The sequence below is a fragment of the Saccopteryx leptura genome, chromosome 8 (assembly GCF_036850995.1).
Source record: "Saccopteryx leptura isolate mSacLep1 chromosome 8, mSacLep1_pri_phased_curated, whole genome shotgun sequence".
NCBI lineage: Eukaryota > Metazoa > Chordata > Mammalia > Chiroptera > Emballonuridae > Saccopteryx > Saccopteryx leptura.
In genome coordinates, this window is record NC_089510.1 from 14,032,322 (window position 1) to 14,051,582 (window position 19,261).

The 19,261-nt window shown below is 38.4% G+C and overlaps 1 protein-coding gene across 6 annotated transcripts in view; it reads right to left on the reverse strand.

The window, feature by feature from the left end:
* ROBO1 (roundabout guidance receptor 1) overlaps positions 1–19,261 on the reverse strand; it is a 1,145,453-nt gene that overhangs the window by 146,090 nt on the left and 980,102 nt on the right. For all 6 annotated transcript variants that reach the window (XM_066346778.1, XM_066346776.1, XM_066346775.1 and 3 more), the window contains one exon: positions 7,583–7,740. In XM_066346778.1, coding sequence (XP_066202875.1) covers positions 7,583–7,740 — 158 coding nt within the window. The remainder of the gene's footprint in view (positions 1–7,582; positions 7,741–19,261) is intronic.

Here is a 19,261-nt window from a genome sequence, read left to right on the forward strand (position 1 = left end):
TTTTTTACCTTCCTCACTCCCCTTCCTCTGTACTTAAGACACTGTTGTCTGTGTTTTGAGGATGTTTTTTTCTTTGCTTCATCCCTTCGCCACTTTCATCTAGTCCCCAATGCCCTTCCTATCTGACAGCTGCCAGTCTATTCCCTGTACCTATGAGTCTGTTTCTCTTTTACTTCTTAGTTCATTTTGTTCATTCGATTCCACGTATGAGAGGAATCATATGGTGCTTGTCTTTCTCTGCCTGGTTTATTTCACTTAGCATAGTAGTCTCCAGGTCCGTCCGTGCTGTGGCAAAAGGTAAGGTTCTCTTCTTTTTTATGGTTGAGTAGTATTCCATTGTGAAATGTGCCACAGCTTTTTTATCCACTAATCTGCAGATGAATGTTTTTTAGCCTCTTCTTTTAAATACTAAAAAAAAAATATTATTCAGGATAAATGACAGTTTATTATGAAGAAACTAACTTTGGAATTTCAGAAAAGATTCCTCGCAGATCTCACTATTTACATCTTACTGTTAATGTGTTATTATACTTTATTTTTACTAATTTTGTTTTACTAATTTTTACTAATGTTGTTAATTCTACTCTATTTTATTGTATCTGTACAAAGTTGCCAAGCCACTACATTAATATTTTCTTTAACTCAGTTTCCCATCATTATATAATTTCTCATTAATGATTATTTTTTCAGCAATAACTTTTGAGATGTGGACAGCTGATGATAATATATTAGCACCTGGCTAATCCACAATTTGAACAGTTAACTATAAAGTACATTCAGTTGTTTACTCATTGATTCATAATATTCTTCTTAATATAAATCCTCTTTCCCTAAATGCCAAATGGTGAACATTTATCATCCTCTTTAGATAATTGTTTAATATCATTTGACGTAAGACTTCTAGAGTCCAGAATAAACAATTTTAATTTATCTGAACTGAACTGTAGCCTTTGGTCAAACTTAACCATTTCTATGACATCTTTTATGAAACTGTTAAACTTCAAATTTTATACACTTTTTTTTTTTTTTTTTTTGGTGACAGAGAAATAGATAGAGGGACAGATAGGGACAGACAGACAGGAAGGGAGACAGATGAGAAGCATCAATTCTTCATTGTGGCACCTTAGTTGTTCATTGATTTCTCATATGTGCCTTGACCGGGAGGTCTACAGCAGACTGAGTGACCCCTTGCTCAAGCCAGCAACCTTGGGCTCAAACTGGTGAGCCTTGCTGAAACCAGATGAGCCTGTGCTCAAGCCGGCAACCTCAAGGTTTTGAACTGGGGTCCTCTGCATCCCAGTCTAATGCTAGTATCCACTGCACCACCACCTGGTCAGGCTAGTCATTTTCTATGTTACGCTTTTCATTACCGGACATAACATGGGCTAATTCTCAAATACATCAAGCTTACTTTCAAGGCCACCATTGCCTCCACCATGTGAACTAAATTATCCAGACCCTTGTAAACATAATTAGTAGAAACTAAGAGTTACTCTTATTCTGATTTGAAATTTGCATTGATAGCAATTCAGAGTCCTTATGTATATATTCAGATCTATAGGACCCTATAGGAAAGTTATCAGTGAACCAAAGCCAGTTGTTCCCATAACTGTCCCACAGCCAATTTGGAGTTTATCACTACCGTAGTAAAGTTTTAGTATTCATCTGACACGGTTGTTATAATCAAATGGGTCAATATACATAAAGTACTTAGAATTGGTTCTGGCACATAGCAAGTGCTACATTAAATGTTTGCTGTCAACACCAACATCACCATCATCTTTTTCTTTTTCTTCATGTTCTCCAGGACACTGAATTGACTGATATATGTGTGCCATAGTGAGGGGAAAGAGCTTATTGAATTTTCAGGGAAATTAAATAAGATAATACAAAGCATCAGTAATGGCAGGGGCTTAAAAAACAATAGGTATTGTTATTACTATATTGTAGATTAGTAAATTCTTAGTGTCCTTAAATAACTATTTCTAAAATTTGACACATTTGTTTGAAAAAAATCTCAGATAAAAATATGGAACTGTTATTTTTCTATTTGTCTTCATGATAGACTTTCGAAGAGTGTTCAACATTTCCATAAATATTTATTGCAAATTTACTATGATCCAGGTATTGACAACTTACTATTGCTTCTGTAAATATTCATTTATTAATCCATACCAAAAGGTTTAATTCCTAGTCATTAATCATCAAATCTCATACACAAATACACATAGCTACCATTTTGTTTTATTAAAATGATGGTATCAACTTGCTATCGGAATTTATCATATGTTGAAGTAAACCATATATTTGTTGCTGTTTCATTAGTTACCACTGGGTGCTATTGATACCTTAATATTTTAGTTTATGAATACATTGGTTGTAGCTTTATAAGTAATCAAATAAGTTTTATTTATAAGCTATTCTCCACAAGAAATTGTCTGTATTTCCTTCCACCTTAATGCCTGCAATGCCTGTAGGATGTTCATCTCATAGAGACCCAACAGAAAGATATGTATGGTAAACCGAAGCCTCAGACTTTTGTGCAAGTATGTGTGATCCTCAAAGAGTGCTGATATACAGATATAACACACTGAACTTTTCATTAAGAGAACAATATTAAAATCACACAGGTACACAAATATAAAATAATTGGTAAATTTTAAAATAAATTTACTACCTTTTCACAATATTTTGGCATCAACAACTTTCTCTTTTTTCATTACCAACGACTATTCACTCATTTCAGAACTCCAAAAACCAGGCTAAAATTTTTCTTGGGCCTTTTTGGGTCTACCTGTAAGTTTCTATACAACTTAATCCTGTAGTTGATCACCTTTTACATAATCAAGGTCTTTTATAATCTAGGAACGTATATATTTGTGATGTCGGCTTTCAATTGTATCTTTCTCTTCAATTCAAGCGCAATGTAAGGGGTTTTTTTTGTAAATATGAATTTTGTTTCAATGTTTGGTACTGCTTTTCTTCTCAATCTTAGTAAGTCTCAACTTGACAACCTTACAAAATAATCTTGCATGTCAGTACCACATGTCCAAAATGTAATGAAAGTGACAAATATATCACTTTTTGTAAAGTAGAGCTGAATGTTGTCCTATATCTCAAAGGAGTCTTTCGTCTTCTGATTCATCTCTATGAGAAAATTTCATGTATTCATAATAACGGTGATGACTAAGTCTCATCTGAAGTAAATCTATTTAATCCAGCCTGCCAGTTACACAACATCTATTTCTAACTCTAAATAGAGATACTTATGTTTAGAAAAGAAAAGAATGTACACCAGACGAACCTCACTGAAGGCCTCCCTCAAATCATTCTAAGAAATCCGTGCCAACAGAGTTCTAAAAGATTCTTCTTCAGGTAGAGAAATAAGAAAATGCTATTTATATATTCCTGGTTTAGAGTCATCATAGATCTAAAATTTGGCTCAGAGTTCAGGCCAATGTAAAAAGAAATGACTTAACATCAAAAAATACAGGTGCAGCTACAATTCAATGACATATTTCCCCCTTTTTTTGTAGGGTGTGCCTTTGTTCTCACAGCTGGGAGAGTCGCACTTTCCATTTTCAACAAAGAAAGCCACCACATTAAAGAACTCTAGAAATTCCTATACCCAAAACTGTAGCAATAACCGTGCAATCTTCACTTGCCTTTCATAAAGATATCATGGGCTTTAATCTCCTCTTCCTCTGTACTCAACACAGTCGGCAAAGTACATAAACAACAGAAATGAAAGCAATCATTTAAAAACAAAGTCTAGGAAAGAAGACTCACCTAAACTATCTACTAACCAACATCCCTTAGGAATTTACTTTCAATTTTTGAAAAATAATTGGAAATAATGTCGGGCATTTTGTTTCTGTTTAAGTTTCGTTCTAATTACTTAATTTGAGTGTTGCCTAAAGCAGGAAAATAAAACAAAAACAATTATGACCTAAATAAGAAGCCTAATTTTAAACCTAAACTGCTGATTTTTAATCTGTTCATTTCCCTGTATGAATAAATGTGCATTTTACCTTGTGTTTTATCAGCTTAATAGTCATAATTTATACCAAAGACACAGATGGCCTTAGAAATAGTAAAAGATTCAGATGTTACAACTTCCTAGCATACGGAACACTATCGTGAATCATCATTTTGGCAGCACTGAAATGATTTTAAAATTATTTATGCATTAACACGTTGACATCATTTCAAAGTCATAATTTATTGCTACTCTCAATTCTTTTATTCCTGATTGGTGTTGGTTCTCACAATAGTGCCTCCAAACTACTAATATGTGGGGGAACTGGTTCTTGTTATTGACAGGAGAGCAACTTCTAGACCACAAAGGTGAATGAAGATCCTATAACAAATTAAACATTACTGCATAAACCATAACATTCTCTTCAAATTCAAATATATGATACAACATTCCAAGATTTCAAAAAATAAAATAAAATTTACTAGACTGATTTTAAGCTGTTAACGTCACAGAAATGTACAGATACAAAACAAAATGTGCACGCTAACACAAACACAAAACGCAAGTGCGCGCGTGCGCGCGCGCGCGCGCGCGCGCACACACACACACACACACACACACACACACACAACAAAAGCTTTTTAAATTCTCTCATTTTTAAATAATCGGTACGTGCTGATGATTCCTGTATTCATCAAAACAGGCTACATTAGTCCGGGGTAAGAAATTCTCTGTGACTTTAATACAACAGATTTATTTCTTATTCATTCTACACGGCCACCATGGGAAGCCAGATGTGGGGTGGAAAGTTCTGCTCCACATGACTCCGGGCCCAGGCTCTCTGGGTGGCCTCCTCCTTGGAGCTTCACTACCTGCAACATGTGGACTCCTTGGACGCCACATGGAGAAGGGCTTGCTGGAGGCTCACTCAGTAGTAGTTAATATCTTTAATTTCCACTCACAGCCCATGAAGCTGAACCAGTCAGATTGGTCTGCCCTCCGGCAAAGAAGCTGGGAAGCAGAGCCTTTCATCCGCCCAGAAGGAGGGGAGGACTGCTCAGTAATAAGTACTTGTTATGTCTACCACAACTCAATTTCTTCTCCAGCCTCAACCTCAGCTCTGAGCTTCTGACTCATGCTTCCACTGCCTATTTGACATTCACGGATATCTAATAAGACTTTCAAAATTACAATGTCTACAACGGAGCTCTGGCAACTTTCCACCCAAATCTTCTTTTTCTACAACTAACTGTATCTCGGTGAATGGCCGCTCTGTCCCTTCCGCGGCACAGAACAACGCATTAAGGTAAATCCTTGACCCTTTTTCTAACAAGCCATGACCCATCTGTTAGCAAATTCTGACAGCTTTTGCTTCGCTGCTGATCCAGAAGCTAACCACTCCTCGCCCCCACCTCTTTGGGCAGGCTGGTCCAAACCACCAGTTTCCTCTTGCTCAGATGACTGAAAAAGCTCCCAACTTGTCTCCCTGCTTCTGCCATTATCACCCTTCTGTGGGTTTGCCAGACAGCGGAGGATTCCGCTGAGAAAGCTCCGATGCTTATACCTCATTCAGTAGGAAAGCCAAACTATTCACAAGGCCTATGAGGTCCGACTCGGTCTGGTTACTTGTAACCCCTCCTGCTATCTCCTCCCAGCCCCAACCGCACGCACTCTACTCAACCCACTCCAACCACTTGGCTCTTTCTTGAGTCTGTTTGGTGCGCCTTGCCATCAGGTCTTTAAACTTTCTGTTTGTTCCACTTAGAAAATTCTTCCAGAGACCTGGAACCTTCCCTCCCTCAATTGTTTTCTGGTCTTTATTGAAGCATTCTCTGGACATTCTACCTAAAACTGAGAATCTCTCTCAATCCTACATCATCTGTGTACCCGTATCCTACTTGATTGCTCACAGCAGTGGTTTTCGACCTTTCTACACTCGGGGACTGGTGAGAAGAGGAGAATTATTGTGGGGACCGCTAAGGCAGAAGTCACCCTGAGCCTAAGTGAATTCTACCAAGATCAGTGGGCCTGTCATCTTCGTACAACATCAAGGTGGTTGAGTCTTAGGTGGACCAGTATGAAATTTCTGGTTGTAAACCCTGGTTTATACCACTTGTTATAGTCTAATGACTATGTATTTTGCTGCCTAGTTGGGTCTTACCTGGATACTCAGTCACAGAATATAAACTCCAGAAGGGCACTCAATCATAGCTGTTTAGTGCTGTATCTTAAATGCCGAGAATGCCCGTCATTAATTTGTATTAAACACGAATAGGTCATCAGGAAAGACACGAGGGGGAAGGAGAATAATGGTTGCAGTTGTTTGAATCATTACGTCAGGGAAATGGGAATTAGAGATAACGATCATTAAATGACATAACGTATGTTTTAAGAGAAAACATTATCTTAACTGCGCGTAAATCTAAAAGGAACCTGTTAACACTCATAAAAGAAACATCGGTTCCTAAACCCTCCATTCCCCTGTGCTCTTGACTCCATTTCCCAAAACCAATGTTTCCGCCCGGAGTTCACTTTGCAGAACTATAAAAGAATGCTTATAAGTGGAGCTAGGTTATTCTTACCCCAATTCCTCACATTATAAAAGTCCTTTGAGATACTCATTTTAATTCAGATCACGATAGGAAAAAAAAAAATGCATTTTTTTTCAAGGTCCCTACCACCTTGTCTACCACAACCTTCTCTGTTTTTTCCATATTTAATTCTCATGTTAACCTGCTAACTGGCTGTTCATAAAAAGCGCAAGCATTTATTAGGAATGTATGGTCTGTGTTAAAACTTTGTTCTACAAGCTGAGCGCACACATTCTCCGGGAGACTTGGCCGATGAGTTCGCAGTGGACAGAGACTGTGTGCAGAACACAGAACAGGGCAGAGGAGAGTACAGTGCAACCACAGAACCAACACGAGCTCGGTTACTTAGGAGGTTCAGGGAACACCTTTCACAACACAACAAAAAATGCGAAGAAAAAGCAGTTACGCGGCATCGCTGATGTCAAGAAGAGGAAACATTACTTATTAAAGCTGCTACCCTGCTCATGTCACAAAGGAATTTGGAAATACAATAATCAAGTCAGGAGTTTTATTTTAGAATAAGTAGGGCCATCATTAAACCACCATCCTGATGAGATTTTATAGGAAATGACATTGCACTGTATAGCACAGAAAGGTGATTTAAAAGGCAGAAACAGAAAAAAATCCTGTAGTGACTTTTAGGAGGCCTCCTGGAAATATACTACTATATGATGATTATTATTATTATTTTTTTACAATTTTTACCTAATGCATGGAAATGTGTATGCCCTGAGTTATGATAATAATTAAGTCAAACATATGTGTTAACTTTTAGACATTAACACAGAAATTATAGCTTTCTTTTACTAATCTTCAAACAAAGTGACATGCATTTTCCTCCCTTACTTTCATGTCAATCCAGGATGAATGAAAACATATTTATTTAAAAAAAATTTATATAGGAGATAAAGCAACACTTCAAAAAATATAGCTTCACTCTTCTCTTTTTCTTTGGTGAAGACAGACATGATTAGACCTCCAAGTGCTCCCCACTGCAGAACGGGATACTCACGGTAATCCTTTCGTCTTTATCATCCAGTGGAGAGCCATCTTTCTTCCACGAGATGGTGGGCTCAGGATGGCCTCGTGGAGGCTGACACTCCATCACCGCGGGCTCTCCGACGGCCACCATGACATCGGAAGGATTCTGTCTGAAGTCATCCCGTAGTACTGCAGGGACAAGATTCAAGCATTACACTCAATAACACAGACAGTCCTTATCACTGAAATTCAGCAGAAGAGATACCTATTAGAATACACTACTATACATGGCTATTTCAATGCATCTCAGAGCATCTAGACCTACTTACAGACATACGCAATTTGGTAAAGACACCGGAGCTGATGCACACACAGCAGGGATAATTCGGGATCCTTCTCTGGCCAGTGGGCAAGTGTGTTTTGCCACTAAGTGCCCTCACAGTCAGGATAGGGCTTATCTTTAACTTACATTTCTTCTCTGGCAACTGCCTACATTTTCACATCCACATGCTAATGGATGTAAACGAATCCTCTTTTTACTTACATAACACATTGAGGATGATGCTGTCTACTAGTAAATGGAATCACATACAAACGAAAATATTAACAGGAAAAAAACATGTATACTTCTAAGTACTCATTTAATTGAGACATTTTTAAGGTATTTCAAATCACTGTAGAAGAACATATCATCATTACAATTTAAATATGCTCATAACAACTCTGACATATTTGCAAAGTGAGTACATTCAAAATACTCTGTTTTTCCGTTACCACTGAGTGAGAGAGAGTGTTAGTGGGCACCGATGATGAAAATGGCACTGCTATGCTATCAACAGTGTCACGTTCTGCATTTTTTGGTTTTGAGTTTTGGGGAGTTTTGGGGGGGAGAGGAGGTAAATATTATTTCATTTAATTCTTAAGCCTGTTCAAGGTGAGAGATATTACTAACTCCATTGATATTATTAACCCTACACACAGGCAGTCCCCAGGTTACGAACGAGATAGGTTCTGTAGGCTTGTTCTTAAGTTGAATTTGTATGTAATTTGGAACAGATAAATTGACCTATTAAATGCAACTTAAGACAGACATTTGGCTTACCTTTCTGTGTATATAAATACTTAAACATCTTCAAACCCACAGAACCTGTCCCGTTCGTAAACCGGGGACTGCTTTTATTTTATTATTTTATATTTTATTGTGTGTCTTTTTTTTCTCTTCTTTCTCTTGAATTGAATTAACTAGGGTTACACTGGTTAACATAATTATACAGATTTCAAGTGCATAATTCTATAAAACATCTTCGGGACACCTTACTGTACGTTCATTACCCCAAGTCAAATCTCTGGCTGTCACCATGTGTCCCCCCAATACTCACCTCTCCCTCTCCCCCCTCCCCTAGCAATCACCACACTGCTGTCTGTGTCCACGAGTTTTTTCCTTTTTTTGTCCTTTTTTGCTCAATCCCTCCACCTCCGTCTCCCAGTACACACCCCCGCACCGAGCTGCCAGTCCGCTCTCTATGAGTCTGTCTCTATTTTGCCTGATAGCTCATTTTCAACCCTATGTTTTAGAGGAAAAAACCACTTATTACTGTATTCTCAACTGGACACTAATATACTATTAATAAGCAACATTGGTTGGAATAAAAAGTGAAAAATAAACCAAATATGTATTTCAAAAATAATTCGCACAGTAAAATGGTTCTCTGTATCTTGTGAACATCCAGAAATCAGGACTATTTTGGCATCCGTTAGTCTTTGTTGTTTATTAGGTAGGTAATCTTGAACACAGCCTCTCCCTATTTACAAAGCAGGCATGGACATACATCTATACAGTCTAAAAGTATCAGTTATCTTTCTCCTACTCCATCATCCCTCAGCGTACAATAAAATGTGAACAATTTCCGTAATCAAATTGAAGACGACGGTACTTGAAATGTTACGTGAAATGCATAGATTTGAAGTGATAAACGTTACTTACCTTTTAAAGTCTATCGACTTGAATATCTGACATTATAATGCTGTACAGGAATGGATGACTTACAGCCCAAAGGCATTTAAAATAGTTTCACGGAAAAGGTATAACAATGTGAACTACTTAGGCTGAAACTCAAAAAGTCACTTAAATTTGAGTTTCAAAACCTTGAATAAGCTTAAAGGCTTAGAAAATCATATATTTTTTTTTTCGTGGAATTCTCTATGACAACTAAGTATGCCTACATCTGAGTGAGCCTTAACATTTACTCAAACAAAACTATTTTTTAATGTGGACACTGAGGAAACTTTGGTTCACAATGACTATGTGAGCACCAAGAAATACTACTTCCAAGAGAAGACTTATATGCTCATCTTTGGAAAGAAAAAGGAAAAAGAAAAGGAAGTTTGAGCACAGCACACTGGTAATTCTAACTTCAATATGAAACATTATTCATTAATAAAATACATAAACACAAAGCTAAACCTTGTTGAGCTACTGTTATCACATAATAAATAACAGAGTAGGAAGAGTTTCACTATTTATAAATTTATATTACAATTAGGTGTTACAAATGTACCACAAATAAAATGTAAGGTTTATTTTTAAAAAGCAAATGAATTATTGACTTTACCAGTGTCAAATCTAAGATCATGACTCTGAGAAAACACCTCTGAAATATTTTAATACCCTTGAAAAAACACAAAAGTAAAATACTTTAAAAAAAATAGTTTGCAAGTTTTCCACTTGGTAAGCTCAAAAGCAATGGTACTAGTATTCTTGTTTACAAATTGAGATCATATCTCAAATAAACCAATGCTTAATAAAATGTCTCAAAAATATCAAAGGTCTAAGTCAGATAAATCAAAATTTCTTTTCAATTTACTATGTTATTCGAGTTTTTCAGTATATAATGAAAAGCTAACAAAATGTAATGCATTGAAGACTGTTGCTTAGATAACGTTCATGTAATTATTTTCACAGCTGTAAGCCATAAAACTTTAGTATTGCCTATGGCTAAAGGCAACCCTGCATACAGTTATGAATTTAATATTTTTTTCTCTCTTCTCTAAAAGCAACTATTCTTCCTTAACCTTGTCCTGAACATTTCTTTTGGAGGAAAAATTATATGTGTCACATTATAAAATGATATGAACTTTTAGTTAAATTATCCAATTTTCTTAAATCATGTGTCTATTTAAGTAATTAAAAATTGAATTCAAATGATTGGCAGCAGCTTGGCAGAAAAACCAATGATATCCTAAGTATTCTCAAATATGGATTCTTTTTGGAAAAAGTCTCTCATTTTCTTTTCTAACATCCTTATTTATCAAAGTCTATAGTATGCCAGTATGAAATTCTAAAATTTGAAACTCACTTTTAATAAAAAAAGGATTTAATATTAATTTTAAAAGAAAATAGCATAGGTATAATGTACCAAAGCTGATATCACCTAAAATGGTGATAAAAAAAAAAAAACCCAACATAGTTCATTCTAATATTTCTATCATATTTATCGGTTTCATATTTACTGCTTTGCACATGTAATTTGACTCAACTGCTTCCTAATGTGTTTTTATTCTGTTAAGTTAGAAAAAGCATAGTAAGCTTCATTAAATCTTTTAATCTCCTGAAAGTTTCTGCCTAAAAAAGTAGTTAACTAAAATTTATCCTTTATGACAAAACATTTGATCATTTGTGTTTCTGAAAAACTAAATGTCAACTTTAAGACAATTCTCAGAATAAGTAAACATGTTTTCAGAAGAAGATTCTAGAAAGTAGAGACGGTGCAATCTATATGGCTCACAAAAATTAGGGGATATTTCATCGCTTCATATTAATTTTGAAATATCTCCTAATTTTTGTAGGCAGTATATTTGGGTAATGTTGAGAAGACAGGAGCAAAGTGAAAAAATTGTTAAAGACAAATTATTTCAAGTAGACATTAATATAATGGAGACATTAATATGTGGAACACTTTTTTAAAACATTATGGAAATTTTTAGAATAGAATGAAACAAAGTTATAAAATGGGTACCTAAGGGGTCATTGACAACATCTAATTCATCACATGAAATAGAGGCAATGGAATCTCAAGAAACATTATTGACTTGTGTCATTTGTAAAGAAGGGACCCGACTCCCCCCCCCCCCCCGCAAAGAGTAAATACTCCAATTTCTAATGCACTTTTTTTAAAAAAACAACAACCATGTCACCATGTTACTGTAAAATGCAATTCTCCTATCTAACCCATTGTATTTCCAACAAATCCACCCCGTATTGCAAATGGCTTCACACTTAGTGACTACTCATCAGCTGCGGTCTCCTGGTGACCTAGTTTTGGTAAGGCCTAAGTGCTCCTCAAATTAATTTTGCTCCCTAATCACGTAGTGAATATGTGTGAACTATGATGCCTTTGGCTTCATGAGTCAGAGAATCTCAATGCAATCCGGGGCATGAGGGATGGGTGGTCCAAACTTTCTCTTTTGGAAATTAATACTCTCAGGCTCCTTGGGGTTGGTGGGGGGAGCACTTCACATAAATAATAATGACTGTAATTGTTAGCAATAGAAGAATAATGTTAGCAATGGCCAATGCTTATGGAATATCTACTGTGTAAAGTACCATGTCAAGCATTGCTCACTTAGTCCTATAGCAGGTTATAATAAAGTGAATTTATTCTCTTTACTTTATGAATGAAGAATTTGTGAATGTTTTGCAGCTGAGCTAGAACACAGCTCTCCAATCCACCAAGGACTCTTCTCTACAAACTCAGCAACCTATCGGGTCTTAACACAATGTTCAAAGTTCTCAATATGTGATACAATTAATATTTCAGCTTCTTTCCATTGGAAAAGAAGTCCAGTGAGAAATTTCCCTCCTGGCTGTCAACTGGCTATCTTTGAATATAGTCTGCATTTTTGTTTTCCTCAGATTTTTTCAGGTATGGAAGAGGCCACTTCAAACTTGCAGTGGCTGTTAAGAATGACAACTTGGCTCTGGCCGTTTGGCCCAGTGGTGGAGCATTGCCTGGCATGTGGAAGTCCTGGGTTCAATTCCCAGTCATAGCACACAGGAGAAGCAACCATCTGCTTCTCCACCATTCCCCCTCTCCTTTCTCTCTCTCTCCCCCAACCCACTGCAGCCATGGCTCAATCGGTTCATGCAAGTTGACCCTGGGTGCTGAGGATGGCTCCATGGCCTCGCCTCAGGTGCTAAAATATCTCGGTTGCCAAGCAACAGAGCAGTGGCCCCAGATGGGCAGAGCATCACCTTGTAGAGGGCTTTCCAGGGGGATCCCAGTTGGGGTGCATGTGGGAGTCTGTCTCTCTGCCTCCCCGCCTCTCACTTAATTAAAAAAATAAATAAATGACAAGTCATCATTCTGACAATGTATGTTGTGTTCATTCTCCCCAATGATTACACAAATGACTTAAAAAGGTGCATAATTATAAGTGTTTTAATTAAAGTTTTTTAATTAAAGGTTAATATCTTGGGGGGAAATGAGGAAGATAATATGTAGAACTGGGTTACTTTTTTCCCCTACCAAAAAGCTACTTTGTCAATGAAACCTAACAGTGAATAGTAGTGACCGTCAACTGGGGAAAGAAAAAAAGAATCAATGTGACTCTTTCAAACTAAGGTATGTTAGAGGGAAAAATAAATGAGGAAGCATATGCCCAAAGACAAAAAAACTTTAGAGATGCTCAGTAACCGCTTAACTCTGTTACAATAGACCACTTTACGGCTTTCAGAATTATTAATCATTTAGTTAGTCTTAATTTTGAGTAGAGAATATATTACTCTTATGACATTTCTAGTTCTCTATCTAAATGCCCACTTACATTATGACATAAATAAATGTTATCTAACTTCAAAATAACCATCATTGTTGCATTTAATACATCTGTACTGAGCACACACTTTGTGCCTGGCATCTACGCTACAACTTTGTTATCTTCCTTGCAGTGAAGTTTGAATGAATGCTGGTGTCTGCAGAGAAACAACAGCCTTTACCCTATCGCAAGGCAGTAGTACAGTAAGGTTTTATTGCGGGTTACTTTGTATTAAGAGATATGTTTTGGGAGCAAGATAACGTGTATCATAAAGGCTTTTATAACTATTTACATTCCACTTTGTAAGTTCACAGTGTTTTCTAACAGAGCAAAGTGTTTTCTGGGCTACAAATGTGTTCAAAATTATCTAGCATTTCTTAAAATAAAGTAATTCCAAACTTTCAAAAACATTCCAACAAAAATGGTGATTACACAGAAATATACCTTAACTTGTTGAAGAAGAAAACTAAACCGACACATAGAATAATATTTCACGAGGTATTATTCTCTCATATGATCATCTTCCAAAGCTAAGGAAATTGATTTTTAGAATGATGCCTGTAAACATCAGTTCTGTACAGTGCTAGAATTTATTTGTAACTGTTTCCTGAAAATACACATGCACTTTTTAAAATCAGACACAATATATCCATGAATGCTCTTCAATAATTATGTCATCTTCTTATGTTTTTTAAAGCATGCAACTTTACTTTTAAACATTAAATTATACTGTGGTTAAGATCTTAGAAGCAAATATGCTGGTAAAAGCACTTATTTTCTTAACTACTAGAGCTTTGAAGATTTCACAAACCTCTTAATCCCTATTCTAGGAAAGCAGTATTTTTTTTCCAAAAAATTATACATTCCGAAAAGTTATACAGTATGGATGGATGTCAAAGATCAGTCAGCTTAACATAAGGGAATAGTATAGAACACTGCAATAAAGTTATTCCCAAAATAAAAGTAATTACTAACAGGCCCTGGCCGGTTGGCTCAGTGGTAGAGCATCGGCCTGGTGTGTGGAAATGTCGGGTTTGATTCCCAGTCAGAGCACACAGGAGAAGCGCCCATCTGTTGCTCTACCCTTACCCCTCTCCTTCCTCTCTGTCTCTCTCTTCCCATCCCGCAGCCGAGGCTCCACTGGAACAAAAGTTGGCCCAGGCACTAAGGATGGCTCCATGGCATCCGCCTCATGCACTAAAATGACTATAGTTGCAACGGAGCAACAACCCAGATGGGTAGAGCATCGCCCCCTGGTGAGCATGCCGGGTGGATCCTGGTCAGGCATATGCAGGAGTCTGTCTGACTGCCTCCTGGCCTCTAACTTCGAAAAAATACAAAATAAATAAATAAATAAATAAAAATTAAAAAAAAAAATATATATATATATATATGAAGAAAAGTAATTTCTAACAATATATTTGTTTTCTAAACAATATATACACCCCTTCCTGGTCTTTTAATAGTTAGAATTATTTCTGATTTAGGTCCAAGCCTAAACCGCAGTCCCATTTTACAGAAACATGAACACCATGATGGCACTTTCTATGAAAAGCCCTCACGGCTAGCTGCAGCCAATGCTTCATGGCTTGTTATCCCACTTCAGGAATCAAAAACACCGCAAGATACTCCAACAGGCTCGCCACAAGGGCACTACGTCATCAAGACAAACGGACCGTCAGCTTGGCATACCGGCATACTAGATTTAAGTTAAAATCTGTAATGTATTCCAGATAATATCAATAAAGATCAACAGTAATATAGTTAATATTCAGCAGACCTGAAGTCTGGGAGATCATAAAAAAAAAAAAAAAGTAGTGCCAAAGTCAAGTTGCGAAATCGTATGTTCTAACTTAAAGACGTCTGCGGCTTACTAGACGTCTGCATCTTACACACTTTAAGCTAAACTATAAGTTAAATAGGTGTAAACATGGGAAATAATGCAGCATTCCTAAAACACTATTTTATGTTATTATTTGTAAATACATTTACTTAGGAGTCAAAAAAAAAAAACAGAAGTCAGACAATTCCGAATCACAACACACCTCCTACCACCAGGCTGTGATTTCAAAAGGTGTATTCCTAAGCACTCAGTTATTTCCATACAAAACAGGGTTTCACACTGTATTTTGCTAGGGTTATTATGAGGACTAATTATTCAGTGTTTGCACAGGACCTGCCATTTATGCGGTGCATTACATCTGCAAAGAAGTATTGCTATTAGTCACTGTGAGGAATTGCCAGACTTCTCAGCTGCCAGTACAAGTGGGAAGGAGGACAAAGAATGCCATTGACGAGGGGTTCTGAGTGCCAGAGCAAAAGTTACACTCAGGAGGAGCCTGGCAGGGTTAGAAAAACACAGACAGATGAGGCTATCTGCGCCACGGAACCCTGGTTGGGGCAAGACAGACATGTGCTCTTTATTTGATAAAATCTAACGTTCTGTTTAGCGCCAGGCACCCCGGGAGTCCTCGATCAAAGGAATAGACTTATTTATCTGTTGTCTGGCTCTTGGTATTAAAATGCCAGCTCCACGAGACCACGGTATTTTGTCTTTATTGCTCTGTATGTCCAGAACAATGCCCAAGACACCATGTTTATCCTCCACTTCTGCTTGCTAAGTATTTTTCATGAAACAATACTGAAACTGGCATGGATCGTACTCATGATGCTCGGTGTAAAGGAGAGCAGACATACTATTCGAGTGGACACACAGGCACGAATACAGCTACAGTTGGGTTACGTGCCCTGAACAAGACATGCAGAGGACGCTGTGTGAGAAACTAACGCAGAACATGGTCTAGATCGGTGGTAAGGGAACACTGAGGACACAGCAGTTAAACTGAGGCCTGAAAAATGAGTCAAACCTATGCCAGAAAAGTGCCCTGCAGGCAGAGGAAGTAACTCAGGTTGAAGAAGGAACTCGGGACAGTCCCTGAACTTGAAGGGGCTCGAGCCCTGTGTCGTGGGACAGGCTGACAACCATGCAACAGGAAGTTGGCAGGGGAGACGGGGCCAGATCTGCTGGGCACAGAAGCCGAGGTCAAGGGTCACCTGTAATTTGGCTTCCCCTGGGAGGCCACTTCACCGCCTTTTAAGCACAGCTAATGATGGAATTATCATATTTAAATATTCATTATAGCGTTTCTTTGGATGAAATGGAGAGAGACAGAAGAACGGGAGTGAAGAGTACAATTAGAGGGCTATTGTAGGAATTAGAGGGAAAATGATCAGGGTTTCATACAATTATGATGACACTGGATTGGAGGTGAAGGGGAGACAGAGCAGATGTGTGTATTGGAGGTAAAAACCCAAATTACTTCTTGAAGGGTTGAACTCACAAAGCTATATGGCAGCATATACAGGTTTTTGTTTGTTTGTTTGTTTGAGTAACTGAACACAGTATTTCTAAGGTATAGGAAGACAGACAGACAATATACAACAAATCCTCCCATGAGGAAGAAGAAGTAAACATTTTTATGGCATAATTTGAGAGTACAGGGATAATATGGAAACCGTTTTATTGATTAAGAAGTATCGTTTCGGCCCTGGCCGGTTGGCTCAGTGGTAGAGCGTCGACCTGGCGTGCAGGAGTCCCGGGTTCGATTTCCGGCCAGGGCACACAGGAGAAGTGCCCATCTGCTTCTCCACCCCTCCCTCTCTCCTTCCTCTCTGTCTCTCTCTTCCCCTCCAGCAGCCAGGGCTCCATTGGAGCAAAGTTGGCCCGGGCGCTGAGGATGGCTCCATGGCCTCTGCCTCAGGCGCTAGAATGGCTCTGGTTGCAACAGAGCAACGCCCTAGATGGGCAGAGCATTATCCCCTGGTGGCCATGCCGGGTGGATCCCAGTTGGGCGCATGCGGGAGTCTGTCTGACTGTCTTCCCATTTCCAACTTCAGAAAAATACAAAAAAAAAAAAATATGTTTTCAAATACTCTGCCTTAGTATTTATATTTCACCTGTTTAGACCTTATACTAGTATAGTCCAAATCTGAATTGCTAACTGAAAATCCTTGAACAATTCATCTACAATATATTTTTAGGAGGATGAATTTTATTTAGTGTGATGCAAATCATATCATTTTAACTGAACAATGAAAAAAATATATTTTGAATAGATAACATATAAACATGACTATATGTGTGTGTATGTGTGATATATATGATACATATACGGGCACTAATAACTTAGCAGCAAATTTTAGTGAAAACTCACTTGGCCATTGTGTTTGGACAATAAAAACAACTCAAAACATTATAGGGCACTTCTCAGGACTGCCACAAATTAAGCTTAATTTCCTAATTAAGTGTAAAAGAACCAACGACATGTTAATGTTATTATATAATTAGAGTAATCAGAAAGTTCATATTGTCAGAAGTTTATGAATTCTCTAAAGCATCATCAAGTTCCCTAAAGACATGCTGGATCTCCAAACTCATAAAGATTATTTATCATTCATTTATTCATGTAAAAAAAGCACTAGGTGTTGTGTCAGGAGGCGGTGATTGATAAGATAAACAAGACATTGATCTCTGCTTTTAAAACATTTATTTCAGGATTTCTTTTTCTGTCTCTCTTTTTTCTTCTGTCACACAGTGATTTGCAATCATTTGAAATTCTAGACAAAAGTTTAATTTGCAAAACAGATAAAAGGGATACCGTTTCACTTCCCACTGTCCTGAAAAAGAATTAACTGAGACAAAAGCTGTGGAAAGCAGTTAGACAGACATGAGCAGAGCAAGGGCTAGAGGCCAGATACAGGAGGTCACCAAGGCGGAAATGCCCAGGTGCCTAGCAACGGGCAAAGCTGGGAAGACAAGGACCTCCTCAGGGTAACCTTTCCGCCATGAGCATATTGCTGCTCATGTGGTTTAGACAGCCTGGCCTTTTCTGTCCCTCCCTGGTCATGCAGTTCCGGCTCTCCTCTGACCCTTCCTCCCCTGGCATGTGGGCGGTCATCGGGGTTAGACCCTCTCAGAGTGGGGGAGGGGAGCACCAGGGGGCAGGAGAATAGCCCTTACACCTTCAGCCCCCAAGGATAACATCTAGGTGTCAGTTGCATCAGCCTCAGGCTCAGAAATGCAGCGAAACCAAACGAGCGATGCCATGGCTGACCTCAGGACCAGCTGCACTGACCAATGGCCCCCTGCTCTGGCGCCCACCAATCAGTGAGACCAGGACCCTGAAAGAACACACCTGGAAAGCCGATGAATACTCTATTCAGATTCCCCCATGGGGTCTCCCCTACAATCCCCACCCTTAAAGGGCCCTAGGACGGAGGACCCAGCTCCCTCTCCCAGCACCATCCCCCTCTGGCCCATCCTCCTTTTCCTCCCCCCCAGGTGCGTTTTCCCCGCCTCTCTCTCTGTTCTAAGCTCCAAGGGGCCCCAGGAGACTCGCAACCAGGAGAGGAATGGGCAGAGGCAGCTCCCGGGCTAACGCCCTGAACCTGTCTCCACGGCCCCTTTTCTTTGCCAGATCAGACCGTGGGCGTGTATTCCCGCACAGCCAATAAACCCTTGCTGGACTGGCTGCATTTCGTCTCCTGACAGAATGCTTTCCTTCAGAAAGACAAGAACTGGAGCCTCATGTTTCATCAGGAACAGGGCTATACCGTGTGCAGCTATTAAATGATAAATTTGGGGTTTGGACCTGAATTCGGCAGGATGCCAAAGCCTGCACTTTTAATACTGAACTCCACTGGCCCCCTAGGAGAGAGAAACTCCGACCTGAGCTTCTCCCTGGCGGTGTGCAAGTGGATTTCACGTGGGTGCCATTTTAAAATACATTCAGCTTTCATGGTCCCGCTGAACTGACATGTGTTCTTCATTCCTCACATTTAAAATAACGTCTTAAAATAGGTCTCTGTTAATGTAGCTTATAAAAATCAGAATTGT